This window comes from Filicampus tigris, chromosome 1 (assembly GCF_054856515.1).
Source record: "Filicampus tigris isolate MCC_2025a chromosome 1, RoL_Ftig_1.0, whole genome shotgun sequence".
NCBI lineage: Eukaryota > Metazoa > Chordata > Actinopteri > Syngnathiformes > Syngnathidae > Filicampus > Filicampus tigris.
This window is the reverse complement of record NC_141217.1, coordinates 751,515-768,224: the sequence shown is the minus strand read 5'-3', so window position 1 is coordinate 768,224 and position 16,710 is coordinate 751,515. Positions and strand designations below refer to the sequence as shown.

The window sequence follows — 16,710 nt, the reverse complement described above, 5'->3', positions numbered from 1 at the left end:
AAAAATACCAAGTGCAGCTTTTATTTTGTTTGTTTTGTTGGCTTTCCTTGTGTGAAGTTTGTTTTTAAAAAATGTATATAATTGAAAGTTTATAATAATAAACTGAGGCCTGTGTGAAAGCCAGAGGTCTATGCTCTCAAATTATTTTGGGATAATTTCAATGATTTTACTTTCACCAGGCGCTTTAGGCCTTAACTCTCGTATGGTGTTCGTATTTTTGTTACTCAGCCAGTGTTGATGGGTCTGTTGGAACCACTAGAGTTTTGGGTTTTCAAACCAACACAGTCAAATAATTTTGTGTTGAAATACTGATGTTTACTACATCCCAATTGCAAGTCATATGAACAGAAAACATTGTTAATATTTGCCCTTTAACTTCATTAGATGACGTTAATGAATTAATGTGCTAATCCTTCAATCACAGCTCACCTATTTTCTGAAGCTGAGCCATGATTGGTTGTTATCTGAGCCCTGAACAACTGTGATGCCATTTTCAGTTGACAGTAAGTGACAAAATGGTCACCTCCTGCATGGCCAAAAACAGGTGTATTTTACTACTTAACCCATTAAGGCCTAAAGCGCCTGGCTCAACAGCTCCCCAAAACCTAAGGTCGTCTTTGAAATGTTGTTTTGTAAAGTGCTTTGTACAGCTCTAGCTGTTATGAAATCTGCTACATAAATAAAATTACCCTTGAAAGCCTGACGTTTTTCCAGAAAGCCAACACCTACAAAATAATGAATGTCTCAGCCCCTGTAGCAGATAGAAACATCATTCCAAACAAATGTGAGATCTTAGACATTTGGCTTTCACACAGGTACGAGTTTATTAATCTTTACTGTTTCAATTGAAGATGTAAAAATAAAGTGTCAGCGCAAGAGAAGCACTATTTTTAATTTAAAGAATCAAGTGGTAATTACTATCCTCTATTCTGTTACAAAGACGTCAATATTGTCATTGTCTTCAAACTATCTTAATTTAAAAAAAAAAGAAAATGACATATACGCTCTCCCGACTTTAATGGTAGAATGACGCAACAGCGCTCCCGGCTCTAGTGGTAGAACGCTGTTGTGTGCTCCCGGCCTTAATGGGTTAACTCATATTCCACAAACACAATATCAATCAGAATGCAGTGTTTGACTAGTAGGGCTACTTAGAACACATTATTGTCAAGAAAACCTTTGGGTTGACTTCCTGTTTAAGGGTATAAAGGACTCTTATTTACATCGCTTTGTTGGCATGTCACAAAGAGGAAGTGGTCGTGATGGCTACTTTTTACAACTCAAAATACATTCACACAAATGACAGCACAAATCTCAGTAAGGTTGTTTATCTTATATCTGTGGTATGTTTGTAATATTGTAAGCACTGAAATCTAGGTATTTATTGTAAAGGGAAAAAACAGTGACTCTCAAAGTAGGTCAGCGTATGAGTATCTAGCCGGACCATACTCCTTGAGAGCCACCCATATGTCTGACTCAACCCAGAAGCACCTGGCAAAGTGCAAAAACACAGACATTACAGTATTGCAGGGAAAAGGGCGGTGTCACTTGGTGTTACACCTCAGCTGTGCTAGGCTGAGTTCTCCCCTCCTGTTACACTGTGGCTTGATCCATTTGGCTGTGTATTGTTGTTTTTTGTTCTGATACATTTGCTTGTGGGGAGGTAAAAAGATTTGTGTTTACAATATTCTCTGAGCCAGGTATACTGGTCAATGCTGAATCTGTTATGTGTACTTTTTGCAAAGATCAGAAACTGCACATGTCATTTCACTTAATAAAATTAGTTTCAGAAATTATCCGTATTGGTATTAAAGGTAGATTGGTACACCGCCTGACTTCGGTGTCAATGGAAGTGCGAACGGTCGTTTGTCTCATTATGTGGCCTGGTATTTCCATGGATAGATGGATGGATGGATTCTCTTTATTAGAGGGAATATTGTTTTACATAACATGGGCTATAAAGGTTTCATGCAGCACTTCAGGTTTTCTGGTGTGTGTGTGCGTGGGTGTGCATGTGTGTGTGTGTCGGTGTGTGTGTGCGTGTGTGTGTGTGTGTGTGTGGGGTTGGAGCATCCTGCCAGTAGGTGGGGTTACCTTGTAGTTCTGGCTTGTGATTGGAGAGTATCTGGTAGTAGATGTGGTAACCTCTCTCTCCTGGCTGCTGAAACACCACCCTGGACTTCTCCAGAAGGTCTGATGAGGATTCAAAATGATTCAGAAGTCATTTTGTATATACCGGTGTGAGTGTGTGTTTTCTCCGGGTACTCCGGTTTACTCCCACATTCCAAAAACATGCATGGTAAGTTGATTGGGCTCTCTAAATTGCCCTTAGGTGTGATTGTGAGTGCGGATGTTTGTCTCTGTGTGCCCTGCGATTGGCTGGCAACCAATTCAGGGTGTCCCCCGCCTACTGCCCGAAAACAGCTGGGATAGGCTCCAGCACGCCCCGCGACCCTTGTGGGGATAAACGGTATCGATATGGATGGATGGATGATTCATGTTTTGAAACATTACAATATTTTTAATGAAAAACAAATATTCAGTTTCAACAAATCAGAAATCTGAAATATATTTCCTTGTCACATAAGAATGTTTCAAAGAGTCACAAGGGGAACTTACAAATATCGATATCAGCCGACGCCAACTTTCCTGTCGGCCCAAAGTGAATTCTGATGAATTTTCCCTGTGGAAACCGGACAACACAGACACATGACAGTGAACAAATCAAAACGTCTTCAACAGCTTGACTTCTTCAAACAGTAACACACCCTTAAATCTAGACTGGCCAATCACAGAGCAGCACAGGTTCCACGTTTTCCTTCATTGACACAGCATTACATTTTGAATATATCTTTGCTCTTTCAAGTGTAATTTTGGTTGAAAAGGCATTCCAGTTGTCTGCATTTTTTTTTTTTTTTGCAAGTGTGAAGTTCAGACTGCGGGGGGGGGGGGGGTAAAAGAGACACATGTTTTATTTGGAGCAAGTTGATTGAGACAAACAGAGAGGATGTTATTGTAATGTGAATCCAGTTCATCAGTGTTGGTTCTTCAGGAAGGGGGGATGTAGAGATGGAGATAAATATGTGTGGGTGGAGAGGGTGCTGGGACAAAGAGATCTGAGGTTTTGGAAGGTTGAACAGAGCTGCAAACCTATAAAAATGTATATGAATAATTTATCTGGACTTTTCATATTTTAAAATTTTGTCAGGAACATTGCAGAGGAATCGTATGCAGGACTTAGCATATAGGTCTTTTACATATACAGTACTGTATATAGGCCTGCCAAGTAGTGCCAAGTAGTTTTGCTTATTCTCAACCTGTTTGGGCAACGTGACCCATGTTTATTATTTTTTTTGAAATATCCGGAACACCACGTTTCGGTCGTAACAAGGTGGCATTCAAAGATTTGCTGAACAAAATATGGACAACCTTTTATAGAGGTCAGGTTTTAAAGAACCCCTCCTAGAGATGTTATCAGATTGTCCTGAAACAATTGGGTTCTTTATAGTGATGAATTCATCAAAAATTTATTTAAAATCTATTTAAACTGCTTAAAGCACCAATCACTAAAAACAGAAAATAAAGCTGAAGTATTAAGAGGTTCACACACACCGGTGCACTGTTCGCCATCTACAAACATTTAAGCTTATGAAAAGCCTTTCGGAACGCATTGTGCTTGCGTCGCTTGGTGACTTACCAAAGACAACAGACAGACATGACAGAAACTGCACATAAGATGCTAATTTCCTCATTTCCTTTTAATTCAGGCATGGAAAGGCTAATTGTTGTGATATTATCAGAGGTTGAAGTGGGCCTAAGTAGAGATGTATTCTGAAATTATTAGAGATGTATATACAATAATTTTGAATGAATAACGTCTCCGGTCCCTACCGTGACTCCCACAAAGACATTGTGGAAGAGGAGGGGAGCGTGGCTACTTTTGCTGATTTCTGATGGGCGTTTTGAAAGTAGTTAGTTATTTACTGATGTCTCCAAAACAAAGTGATACAATTTTGGAAGTGGAAGTCAACACCCCCAAAAATTATTTGCAATATGTTCTAAGCGGGCGGCACGGTGGTCGACTGGTTAGCACGTCCACCTCACAGTTCAGAGGTCGTGGGTTCGATCCCGGCTCTGGCCTCCCTGTGTGGAGTTTGCATGTTCTCCCCGTGCCTGCGTGGGTTTTCTCCGGGCACTCCGGTTTCCTCCCACATTCCAAAAACATGCATGGTAAGTTGATTGGATACTCCAAATTGGCCCTAGGTGTGATTGTGAGTGCGGATGTTTGTCTCTGTGTGCCCTGCGATTGGCTGGCAACCAGTTCAGGGTGTCCCCTGCCTACTGCCCAAAGACAGCTGGGATAGGCTCCAGCACGCCCCGCGACCCTTGTGAGGAGAAGCGGTACAGATAATGGATGGATGGATGGATGTTCTAAGCGCCTCCACTTGTCTAAACATGGCATTCTGATTAAAATGGAAGTCTACCCAAAAATGTTCTTTACAAGAATATGTTCTATGCAAGCCCACTAATCAAAACATGGCATTCTGATATTGCGTTTGTGGACTATGAGTTAAGCACTAAAATCCACCCATTTTTATCCATCTCTGGGGGTGGCCATTTTTTCACTTGCTGTCAACTGAAAATGACATCACAGTTGCTCGGGGCTGAGATAACAACCACCTCACCTGTTTTCTGAAGCTGAGCCATGATTAGTCGTTATCTGAGCCCTGAGCAACTGTGATGTCGTTCGACAGACGTGACAAAATGGCTGCCCCCAGAGATGTCTAAGAACGGTTGGATTAACTCTTATACCACAGACGCAATATTTATCAGAATGCTTTGATTCAACTAGTGGGCCTGCATAGGACATATTCTTAAAAAAATATGGTGTTGTTGACTTCCACGTTATCAAAGCTGGAATTTGTGCATTCCACAAATGCAATATTAATCAGAATGCCATGTTTAGGCAAGTGAAGGCACAGAGAACATACAAATTATTGCAAAGAATGTTGGGGGATTTACTTTAATATTGCGTTTATGGAATAAACAGCAAAATCCACCCATTTTTTGTCATCTCAGGGGGCGGCCATTTTGTCACTTCTGTCGACTGAAAATGACATCACAGTTACTCAGTATTCAGGTAAATTTCAGCAACAGAGGTGTTGGCTGCTGAGGATGGGAGAGGATTAAGTCCGCTCCCTCATTTGAATAACATTTCCTTCTACACTGCAAGACCAAAACTGACCAAATTAAAAAAAAAAATTAAAAAGTTAATATAAAAATAAAACTGAAAAAAATACTTTTAAAATTATACAGAAATAAGAAAACATACAATACAAAATAAAAGTAAAAATACATGTGAAACTACAAAAAAAAAATTAAATAAAAAATAAATTTGGAAATAAATTTGGAAATAAATACAAAAATCAATATATAAATATAATTAAATATCAATTTGTTTGTATATTATTTTACTTTTTCAATCATATATTTTTATATTTGTTTTTATTTTCACTTATTTATTTTTTATGCTGGCAGAAAAAGAAAGTTATACAATATGCCAAGTCATTTGAAGCCCTCAAAAATCAGCACTTACACTTCTATCCGCTCCAAGGTAAACTATGTGCTGTTCACAATAAAATAATGCAAGGCTGTTGTGCCAAAACTAACACTGGGCCTAACTCACTTAAACTAACAAGGCTTGCTAGGTGCTCCTGGTTTCACTGGTTTTGTGCCATTTTATTTTGAATGGTTGTAATTGTAAATAGAGTTCTAAAAGTGTTGCTTTGACACTTTTGCTCTGTGACAAATATGTTAGACTTGATTGCTTTTCCACATATGACATTAATATGGTGGCTGTAACTTTCAAAGTGGGCTAGGTTTTAACAAAAGGTGTCAGTTGTCACTCGGTGGGCATAATAAGGTGAAATTTCTCATCAATTGTGGCGGTTGTACTCACAAAGCGTGAGGAGTTGTCGTTGCGGATGGTTTTGGCGTTTCCAAAGGCCTCCATGGCAGGATTGGCTTCAATGATCTGGTCCTCCAATGATCCCTGAGAATACACAAACAAATGTTGTGCTAAGAGTGGCAGATAGAGTCCAAAGCAAAACAAGCATGTAACATCACGATGTTGTTACAGTACACATATCACAGACTTAGCAGACATTTTGGAATGGAAGACAACATACTCCTTTCTTCACTGTTTCTCCAAGAGCGGCGGTGATGGCAAAGTACTGGATAACTCGTTTGGTGTTGACCGTTTTTCCCGCACCCGACTCACCACTAATGACAGCATAGAAAAACAGAGGGATAACAACATGAACGCTGAGTGAAATCAATTATCTTTATGATGATAACACTTTTACTTTTTTACACTAGAAAAGCATGCTAACTAGCTACTGTTCTCCACATTGTCTACATGTGTGTTGATTTTGAATCTGATGGAAACATCTAGAAAGCTCACTTCCTCCATGTTAAAGAACCACCTTCAAATGGTCTTTGAAAACAAGATGGCCTCCATCACGTGTCATTTGTTGACAATAGGACATTTCAAGGCATGGCATCACTAGTAATCAAACCCTTCCATGGCATTTGACCAAGGCAAAGCTATTGAGAAAACATGGGGAAATGTTTGATTGATGATTATAGCCTATTCTCTACCACCCAGGGTTGGGGAGTAATGGAAGACAGATGGTAGATAATCAGGATACCAAAAAAAAAGGAACTGCCATTAAATTTACAGGAATAAAACCACTTCAGATTACAAATTACATTTATTTAAATGGGGATTTATAATTTGCGGCCAACGGTTGTGTATTTAGGACCTCTGCAGTTTTCAATTGGGCAGAGCAACCTTGTTAGAAGTGCAACAAGTGGATAAATTGTTATATCTATAGGGGAGAGAAGCTGTGTTGTGCCCTCCTAACACAGACACTTTAAAAACAACACGGAGGAAAGTATTTGTGACCGATATTTACTGTTTGGAACATACTCACTAAAGAACTGATCTATATTAAATAATATTTACAAAGAAAAGTGTAACCTCTTCATCAAGACCGGTATGGCGGCGCAGCTAGTAGCCCTTCCTGTGACAAAACACCCACAGATTTACTATTTAAACACCATATTACAGTTTTTTTTCAGTTTCTTTGGTACATTTCTCAGATCAGAATTTAAATTTGCCAAAAAGTAAGTTTGTTTCTCAAAACAATTTGTTTCTCAAACATTTTAGTTCATCTCTGTCGTAAATATTTCTGCCACTGAACATGTCATCAGACAAGTCTTTATGTCATTACCACATAGTAAAGACAATTGGCCCAGATTTGGCATGAAGCTGGCACGGGTTTTATTCAGTCGGTACTGGCATACGGCATGTGAACCGAACATAGTCCAGGAGTGCACAGGAGGCCCTGTCTCGACTCTGGCAAACAAGATGTGGGCCAATTGTTGAGTGAAGTATCTGGCCATTCGGGCCATTTAGAACTCTGGGCCATATCTAAATCCAGTCTTCTCCCACCCTTAAATGCAGTTTCAGATTTTTTAAATTTTACATCACATACGTAAGAATTGTATTACATCATCACAGACTCACACAAACACGCACAGCCAATTACGACGTTCCACGTTTCTTTCTTTAAAGGTTGACTGACGTCAGCGGAATAAGCCCAGATAGCAAAATTGGTGTGGCCCAGTATACAACCCACCTGCACTTGGCCCACATACCTCGATGAATTACGGTCCTTTTGTTTCAATTAATTGTTTGAGATGAGGAAATAAACAGTGCATCCTTCTAATTAAATGTTCTCCTTTCACTGTAGTGTGAACTTTTTACATTTTCCATAAATTTCACCTGAAAGCCAAATGTCCCTAACTTTTTGTGAGGAAGTCTATCTATCTATCCATCCATCTATCCATCTATCCATCTATCTATCCATCCATCTATCCATCTAGCTAGCTAGCTATTGCACAGTGAAGAAGTGGTTATCATGTCTGTCTCACAGTACTGATATTTTGGATTTTAATTCTGGGTGCTTCGGCTTCTTTCGACATTCCTGTCACATGAGGAACAGAATTTGGACCCAGACGCAGACAGGACACAGAAGTGGAAAAACAGAGTGTTTATATAAAAAATACAAAGTAACAACAGAGAACAGGGCTGGATGCAGAAGGTATGCAGGAAAACTTGACATTCTGACAATGTCTCACTTAGCAACCCAAGCTGAAATACTGTGGGACGTCAGGCCATGCCCAATTCTATACGACAAAATAAAAGGGGCAACATAAGGGACCATAGCAACTGAACAACATCAAGGACCCGACCCAAAACACAGTCACAACAATTCCAAAACCATTCATATGGTTAGACATTCATTAAACAAAAAAGACCAGACAAATATATATAAATATATATTGTATTGATATTGAATTTATTTTGGCTTCATTAGCATGTTTGATCTGGGAGTAATTCAAAAGTAATGGAAAGTAATCAAGTTATATTATTCTAATATTCTAATATGTTGTCCTTTTAATGTTACGCGAAATTGTCTGTGGCGTCTGCTGAAACTAACTAATAGTCATTTGTAATCTAACTTGCTTTTAAAATCAAATAATCAATAAAGCAACTGTTACTTTTTCAAGGCAACTGTGGCCACACTGATTGTCATCTTACTGAGTGAATCATCATATTTTGGAGCATACTGGATCGTGAGAGAACGATAGGATAGTTGTCATTTGCGCGATTGTCATGGCTGGCTGATAAGAGAACACGCTAACAGGAGATGAGTGAGGACTTACGTGATGAGGATCGACTGATTCTCACGATCTGTGGAAAAAGCACATTGTGAAGTTCAGTTCTTCAAGACTTTTTTTCATGAATGATGAGCCCCCCCCTGGGAGTTTTTCTTATGACACTTGAAGAATGGGGGAAAACTGTTGTCAAGGAGTTGGTGTATATCAGCCACTGCAGTGGACAGCTATTAAGATTTTTTTTTTTCTTCTATACGCATGCATGAGTCCAAGTTTCACATCAGTCACTCCAGTGAACAGCTATTCAAAAGCTATTTTCTTCTCTTTTTCTTGAGACAAAGTTGAGCATCACCCACAACAGTCAAGTTTGTTTTGGTCCATATGCATGGGTTATGATGTCAACGTTAGCAATCAGTCAAGAAATTAGCAGCTATTCCACTAGTCAAGACCGTCCTTATGTACTGCACAGTATACATGAATTTGGGTGTCAGTGTTACACATCAGTCATTGCAGTGGAAAACTATCCAACAGTTGTTTTCTTCCATATACATGAGTCAAAGTTGTACATCAGTCACAACAGTTTCCAGTGATTCCAAATCGCTTTTCTTCTCAATGCATGAGTTTGGATGTCATAGTTACACATCTGTCACGTCAGTGAATATTCAATGTTTTTTTTTTTTTTTTAATCTTGCATGTGTGACTAAAAGTTGCATATCATTCTCTGCAGTGGATGGCTATTTTCTTTTACATGCATGAGTCAAAGCTGCACATCAGTCCCTACAAAAGACAGCTATTCAAAATATTCCTAGCGCCTTTCTTCCACAGGCATGAGTCAAAGCTGCACATCAGTCGCTATAGGTAATGACCGAACGTTTTTTCGTTCCCTCCATAAGTGTCAATAAAACTTACACATCAGTCACTGTGGTTGATAGTAGGCATGGGACGATATCAGATTCTGATGGTATGATAACCTTGAGCAAAAGTATTGTATCATAGTATCATAGTATCATAGTATCGAAATTGTCTAAAATAGAGTTTTTTGAAATATTTAACAACATAAAAACAGCATGTTTTTTCCATTGTGAATAAGCTATTTTATTTTCAAAAATAATATAAAAATGTTGGCACATTAAGAAACTATGAATTATTTTTAAATATTTTGGTAAATAATTGCCCCCCATTAAACAAACTGTTATTTGAAGAAAAAAAAATACCGCTCAAAAAAAATAAAGGAGCACTTTTTAATCTGAGTATAGCTTTGCGTTTTTTAAACCTATGGGATATTGATCTGGTAAATTTAGTAACAGAGGGGGTTGTTCATTAGTTGCAGCTGCTTTGGAGTTAATGAAATCAACAACAGGTGTGCTAGAGGGGCAGCAATGAGATGACCTCCAAAACAGGAATGGTTTTACAGGTGGAGGGCACTGACATTTTTCCCTCCCCATCTTTTCTGTTAGTTTTTCCACCAGTTTTGCATTTGGCTAGGGTCAATGTCACTACGGTAGCATAAAGTGGTACCTGGACCCGACAGAAGTTGCACAGACAGCCCAACTCCTCCAGGGCAGCACATCAATGAGTGCTATTGCCCAAAGGTTTTCTGTTTCACCCAACATGGTCTCAAGAGCACGGAGAAGATGACAAGGGACAGGTTGTTACTCAAGGGGAGCTGGACAGGGCCGTAGAAGGTCCTTAACCTGTCAGCAGGACTGGTATCTGCTCCTTTGTGCAAGAAGGAACAGCGCTACACCAGTAAGAAGACCGTTAAAATAATCAAGTCTACTGGAGATGAAAGCATGGATCAATTTCTCTCGGTCTGCTTGGAACATGCAACCCTTCAGTTTGGATATGTTTTTTCAGCCGGTAAAAGGCTGTTTTAGTGATTGATTTGATATGGTTGCTGAAAGACAGGTCTGAGTCTATCAGCACCTCAATGTTTTGGACTTGGTCTTGGCAGCGACTCCAGGTGTTTTCTAACAGCAATCCTGTTTTCTTTATTGCCGAAAAAATTCCTCTATTTTGTTTTGGTTTAGCTGAAGGAAATTTTGGTTCATCCAGTTGTTAATTTGCACTAGACAGTGACACAATACGCTGATTGAACTGGTGTCATTTGGCGACATTGGTATGTATAGCTGTGTGTCATCTGCATAACTGTGATAGCCAACATTGGTGTTCTGAAGCATTTGACCCAAAGGTAACCTATACAAACACAAGGGGCCCAAAGACTGACCCTTGAGGAACCCCACATGTCATGGCCATCCGATCTGATTCAAAACTTCCAATGGTCACAAAGTAACTCTTTTCCTCTAAACTATTTTCGGACTGTTTCATTTAATCCCACCCAAGTATCCAACCTGTTCAACAGTATGTTATGATCAATTGTATCAAATGCTGCACTGAGATCCAATAAGACTGGCACTAACAACATCCAGCTACTTTCAGGGATTCAGGAAACTTGCCTGACTGAAGTGAGCAGTTGATTATTAGCTGTAATTCAGTTAGAACAGATTTTACAATAGTTTGGAAAAAGTCAGACGGTAATGGGTCAAGGCAGCTAATTGAAGGTTTAAGCTGCTGAACCAAATCCGTTATAGTTTTTCGATCCACTGTATCAAATTCAGTCATGGTAATCAAATTATTCCAGGGTAAATTTAAGTGCTCAATCATTTTGGAATTTTGCTGGTTTGTGACCTGATGGATGGTAGTTTTTCACTGAAGAAGCAGGCAAATTTATTGCATTTATCTTTTGAGAGGAGTTCTGATGCTATTCGATTTGGAGGATTTGGGAGTTTGTCCGGCACGGTGGTCGACTGGTTAGCACGTCCGCCTCACAGTTCAGAGGTCGTGGGTTCGATCCCGGCTCCGGCCTCCCTGTGTGGAGTTTGCATGTTCTCCCCGTGCCTGCGTGGGTTTTCTCCGGGCACTCCGGTTTCCTCCCACATTCCAAAAACATGCATGGTAAGTTGATTGGATACTCTAAATTGCCCCTAGGTGTGATTGTGAGTGCGGATGTTTGTCTCTGTGTGCCCTGCGATTGGCTGGCAACCAGTTCAGGGTGTCCCCCGCCTACTGCCCAAAGACAGCTGGGATAGGCTCCAGCACGCCCCGCGACCCTTGTGAGGAGAAGCGGTACAGATAATGGATGGATGGATGGGAGTTTGTCGACCACAGCAAATAGAGTGCGTGCATTGGTTAGATTCTTACTAATGATTTCAGAAAAGTGTTTGTCTAGCTTTTAGTAAGTGATTGATTTCAAAGTCATTACACTCGTAGTGTACCTCCAAGGTGTTTTAGGTCGCCATGTCTTAGTTTTAATAGGAGCAACAGTATCCAGACATTTGCGATTGTCCAGGTAAATTTATCCAGAAGTCTATCAACAATATCTACATTCACACATGATGAGGCAGCCATAATTTTCATAAACATGTCACTTGTGTCCTCGTTTATATATCTTTTCTTAGTAGACACGATGGTTGATTGAACTTTTGGGATTATTTGTAGTTCAAAGAACACACACAAATGATCTAAAATAGCCAATATCTTGATGTCAACACCTTTACAGACAATGAGATCAAGAATGTGACCTTGAGTATGTGTTGGACTTTGTTGTGAGAGACCAAAGGTATCAAGTATTGTATAAAGTTATTTTGTGTGTTTATCCAAATTGTTGTCAACATGAATGTTAAAGTCACCAGTTATGACCAGGTAGTCATAGTCAGTATAGATTACTGACAGCATTTCTTTAAATTCCTCCATCAACTTGCCTTTTTGTCTTGGAGGTCTATAAATGATTACAACAATAATCTTTGGATCACCTTTTACTAAAAAAACGAGATATTCAAATGAATTAAAATCACCCAATAAAATTTCTTTACTAAGAAATAATTATTTTAAAATGGCAGTAACTCCACCGCCTTTTTTGCCACTGCGACATCTGTTCAGGAAACAAAAATTTGTTGGTGTTGCCTCATTCATAATAATGTTTTGGCAACCTTCTGTTCGCCATGTTTCGCTGAGGAGAATTAAGTCAAGATCATAAGACATAATTATGTTATTAATCAATAGTGCTTTGTTAACTAGTGACCGAATACTAAATAGAGCTAATCTTGCAGTGATAACGGGAGACACTGGCTTGCTCAGAGGTAGACAAGATATCCCAACTAGGTTAGTAGCCCTAGACTTATTTCTTCTCAGTTCTTCAGCAGATTTTCTGTCACTTGTAATCACAGCTATACCACAACCTTCTCTGAATTATCGTTAGAATAATTGTACTTAAGTTATCCCATATTTACTCTTAATGGTGTTGCAACGCATTTATTCAACAGGATAAATTTCTTTGTTCAACAGGATAAACTTGTTTGTGTCATGTAAGTTGAAGTTGTCTTTGAAGAAAGCAGAGCATACCTCAAGATGCAACGACAGAAAGGAAATTGTGCCTTTATCTCAAGAAAGCATTCCTGTCTCTAAATTACTTTATTGCAGCAGTCTAAATTACTTTATTGCAGTGTTCTGTTTTAACAATTTGTGTTTATTTTCAAAGCATTCCAATCTGTGATTTACTTTTCCCAACTGTTAAAACAAATGTCCATGTAACCAGAAACTATCCATCCATCCATTATTTATACCACTTATCCTCACAAGGGTCGCGGGGAGTGCTGGAGTCTATCCCAGCAGTCTTGGAGCAGTAGGCGGGGGACACCCTGAATTGGTTGCCAGCCAATCGCAGGGCACACAGAGACAAACAAACATCTGCACTCACAATTAGACCTAGGGGCAATTTAGAGCATCCAATTAACCTACCAAGCATGATTTTGGAATGTAGGGAGGAAACCAGAGTACCCGGAGAAAACCCACGCAGGCACGGGGAGAACATGCAAACTCCACACAGGGAGGCCGAGGCCGGGATCGAACCCACTACCTCTGAACTGTGAGGCGGACGTGCTAACCAGTCGACCGCCGTGCCGCGTAACCAGAAACCACCTTTTGTAAATAAAAGAGGCACCGACAGAGTGTGTTCAGTGATCTGAGATTTGTCACTGGGCACATCTCTGTTCGTTCAGCTCATGAGAAAGAAGTTAAACTCTCTTGTCTTCCTTCCTCTTGTGATGTTTTATTAAATGTTTTAGGTCGCCTCGAACCTGACATTATTTTGGTCCTTTGAGCCGGCTGCTAAACACCTAAGGATTCCAGCGGGTGTGGTGAACTCCAGAAAGACCGTGGCCACAGCAGGTTCCTTAGAGTGAGCCTAAGATCCTTTTCCATGACTGGACCTCGACCCGCCAGCTGGGATCAGATGGTTGACGGCAATCCAATGGAGGGAAGACAACAGTGGTGAGATAAACTTCTTAAAAGGGAGAAGTGAATGACCGGTGGTCATTGCACGTTAGGCTTCTTTAAAAGGGGAAGTAAATGACTGGAGGTCATTGCGCGTTAGTAAATAAAACCCTGTGAATACTAGTCAATGGCAGGTAAATGTGGAGTCTGACAAATTCTGTGAAAGAGGACGGCAGAGTCTTGTGTACACTGAAAATCCGTTGTGTTAAATTTTTGTAAATTGTTCGTAAAACCCTGTGTAAAGTAAATGTTTGTAAATTGTTTGTAAAACCCCATGTGAAGTGTGTGAGTGAACAGTGCGATTGGGAATTAAAATACTATTTGGTATTTGATTCCATATAACATAGTAGGATTACAAACAGAAAACTGGTGTGGATGCTTCTCCACTTGAAAAGTTTGAAGTGAGAATTACCACAACAGAAAATTTGAATTGCTGTCCTACTGATTAAAAAAACTGTTTTTAGAACACCTTAGGTTTTTACAAACTGGACCAAATTCCCTAAAATGGTGATAGGAAGTAGTAAAATAAAACCAGTTAAATACACCCCCAAAAAAAGCTGCATTGCAGGAATGGATCATAAAAAACACAAAGAAAGACCCCAAAAGATGAAGAAAAAATGGTTTTGAGGAAACAGAATACTGGATGAAAGTAGCTTTGAAAAGAGAAGAGGGAAATAAAAAACAAAAAGAATGAAGACAAAACGAAAAAAGAAAAAGAACAATTAATGTTTCACAGAAAGGAGGATGATGAGACGGGACCAGTGTCAAGGGCGACAGAGAGAGTCGTTGAAGAAAGCGAAAGGGAGGGTGCCCCCCTCAACCCTTAAATACCACCAACTCCACATTATGAGGCAACGTCACACAGAATGACTAGATCAGATGGGACTGACTTGAAATGGTTAAGAAGACTGGGAGAACTGTTATCCCCCACACCGACTGCTCCACAAATAAGTAATAAATCACCTGACCAAGGAGACCTGTATCCAATGATTCAGGTAGCCAACCCAAACACCCAAGAAGGTGCAGACCCGACCGACTATTTTAGTTTATAGGACCTGGACTATGGATGATGTTAAAAAGGTTGTCGAAGGACTGACACCACATAAAGCAGACATAAATCAGTTTGTTGAGGAAATTGAAAATTTAAGTCGATCATATAACTTAAATGCTATTGAAATCCAACAAGTGTGGATGGCAGCCATAGGTCCAGATTGGCATAATATTAGAGGATCATGGAATCCGAGAAATGTAAATGGGATTTTAGCCCATTTTAGTCATGAATTGGGGCACCGAGTGCAAGGATTAATTAATAGGGCACCCCAACGCTGTAAAAAGACAGAGAGCAAATTACACTAAAATAGGAAGAGTAAAACAAAAGGATGATGAGCCTTTTGAGGAATACAGAGTGAGAATGACGACTGTATTTAAGACCCATAGCGGCCTGCAGGAAGACGGGGAATTAAATCAACAGTTGAATAATGCTCTCCATGCAGGTTCAAAAGAAGCTATTTGTAGCTGGGTTAACAAGCATTATATTGGTCTGCCTACAGGCACCTTGGAAGAATATGTAAATCATGCTGAAAAAATAATGAAAGATAAAAAGAAATATACATTTACAGGCATCTTTTACCAAGGTGGAAGAGGCAGAGGTGGTTTTAGAGGATCGGGATAGAGAGGCAGAGGACAAAGAGGAAGAGGAACATATAGACAAAAAACATCAGGTTGTTGGTGTTGCGACAAAGAAGGTCACAGCGCATGAGACTGTCCAGAAAGGAACCAACAGTCAGCATGACTAGAACCTGACACTTATTCTGGGGACAAGCTTGTTTGTAGCGGATATGCAGTCTGGACCCAGAGCATATCAGACCGGACGGGAGTTGAGTTTCATCATGAGCAAGGAGGGAGATCGGCAGGCAGGTGGTGGTTTGCTGAGTCTTGGTGGAGTCAGCTGTTTGGTGAGTCTTAGGGTGGGTGTGGGCGAGTTGTGATCAGGAGTAAGAGGTGTGAACATGGGGGATGGAAGTGGTGTCAGTTGAATTCCAATATCGACAAGCTTGTTCATCTTGTCGGTGAAATCTGGGAGGGAGTCGTTCATAGACAACGGGTTTTGTGAAGTCAAGACTGAGTCATCGTTCGGGGGTGTTGTACTGTCCAAGGGTGACTCCAGTGGTGGTGTTCAGCAGTGTGGCAATGGCTCCAAAGTTTGGGTTGAATCCAGCGGTGGATGTGGCCCAGATGTTTGGGCTGACACGGAAAAATCAATCTGTTCTGGAGAGAGGGGTGTGGGGGATTGAGTTTCAACGTCTGCTTGATGGTCCTTCAGAGTCAAGGCAAAATCTTGTCTTATTTGTTGTTGCGGATAAACATGGCCTTTGTTTTGGGAACGTGGCGCCCCGTGACGCACAAGTTAGACAATGTTGGCAGTCAGTAATCTGATCCCCTGCTTATTAATATAAATCCCATTGCGTTTGACAAGATGGTGACATTCCCATTTGTGAGCAGAGGCATTCATAGAAGGCAGATGGCTACTGTGCTAGCGTTCAGTAGGCCCTTTTCCACCAGAGGAACCTTTTGAGGAACTTTTCAGCTTTCCATGGTAAATTGAGTTGGCCCTTTGTTTCCACCCAAAACATT

General features: G+C 40.1%; 1 protein-coding gene across 3 annotated transcripts in view; it reads right to left on the bottom strand.

The window, feature by feature from the left end:
- LOC147152428 (myosin-7B-like) overlaps positions 1-16,710 on the bottom strand; it is a 209,741-nt gene that overhangs the window by 113,759 nt on the left and 79,272 nt on the right. For all 3 annotated transcript variants that reach the window (XM_086046086.1, XM_086046097.1, XM_086046106.1), the window contains 5 exons: positions 8,794-8,821; positions 6,189-6,282; positions 5,960-6,052; positions 2,620-2,683; positions 2,095-2,193 (listed from right to left, as the gene is read on the bottom strand). In XM_086046086.1, the coding sequence (XP_085902212.1) occupies positions 2,095-2,193; positions 2,620-2,683; positions 5,960-6,052; positions 6,189-6,282; positions 8,794-8,821 (378 nt within the window). The remainder of the gene's footprint in view (positions 1-2,094; positions 2,194-2,619; positions 2,684-5,959; positions 6,053-6,188; positions 6,283-8,793; positions 8,822-16,710) is intronic.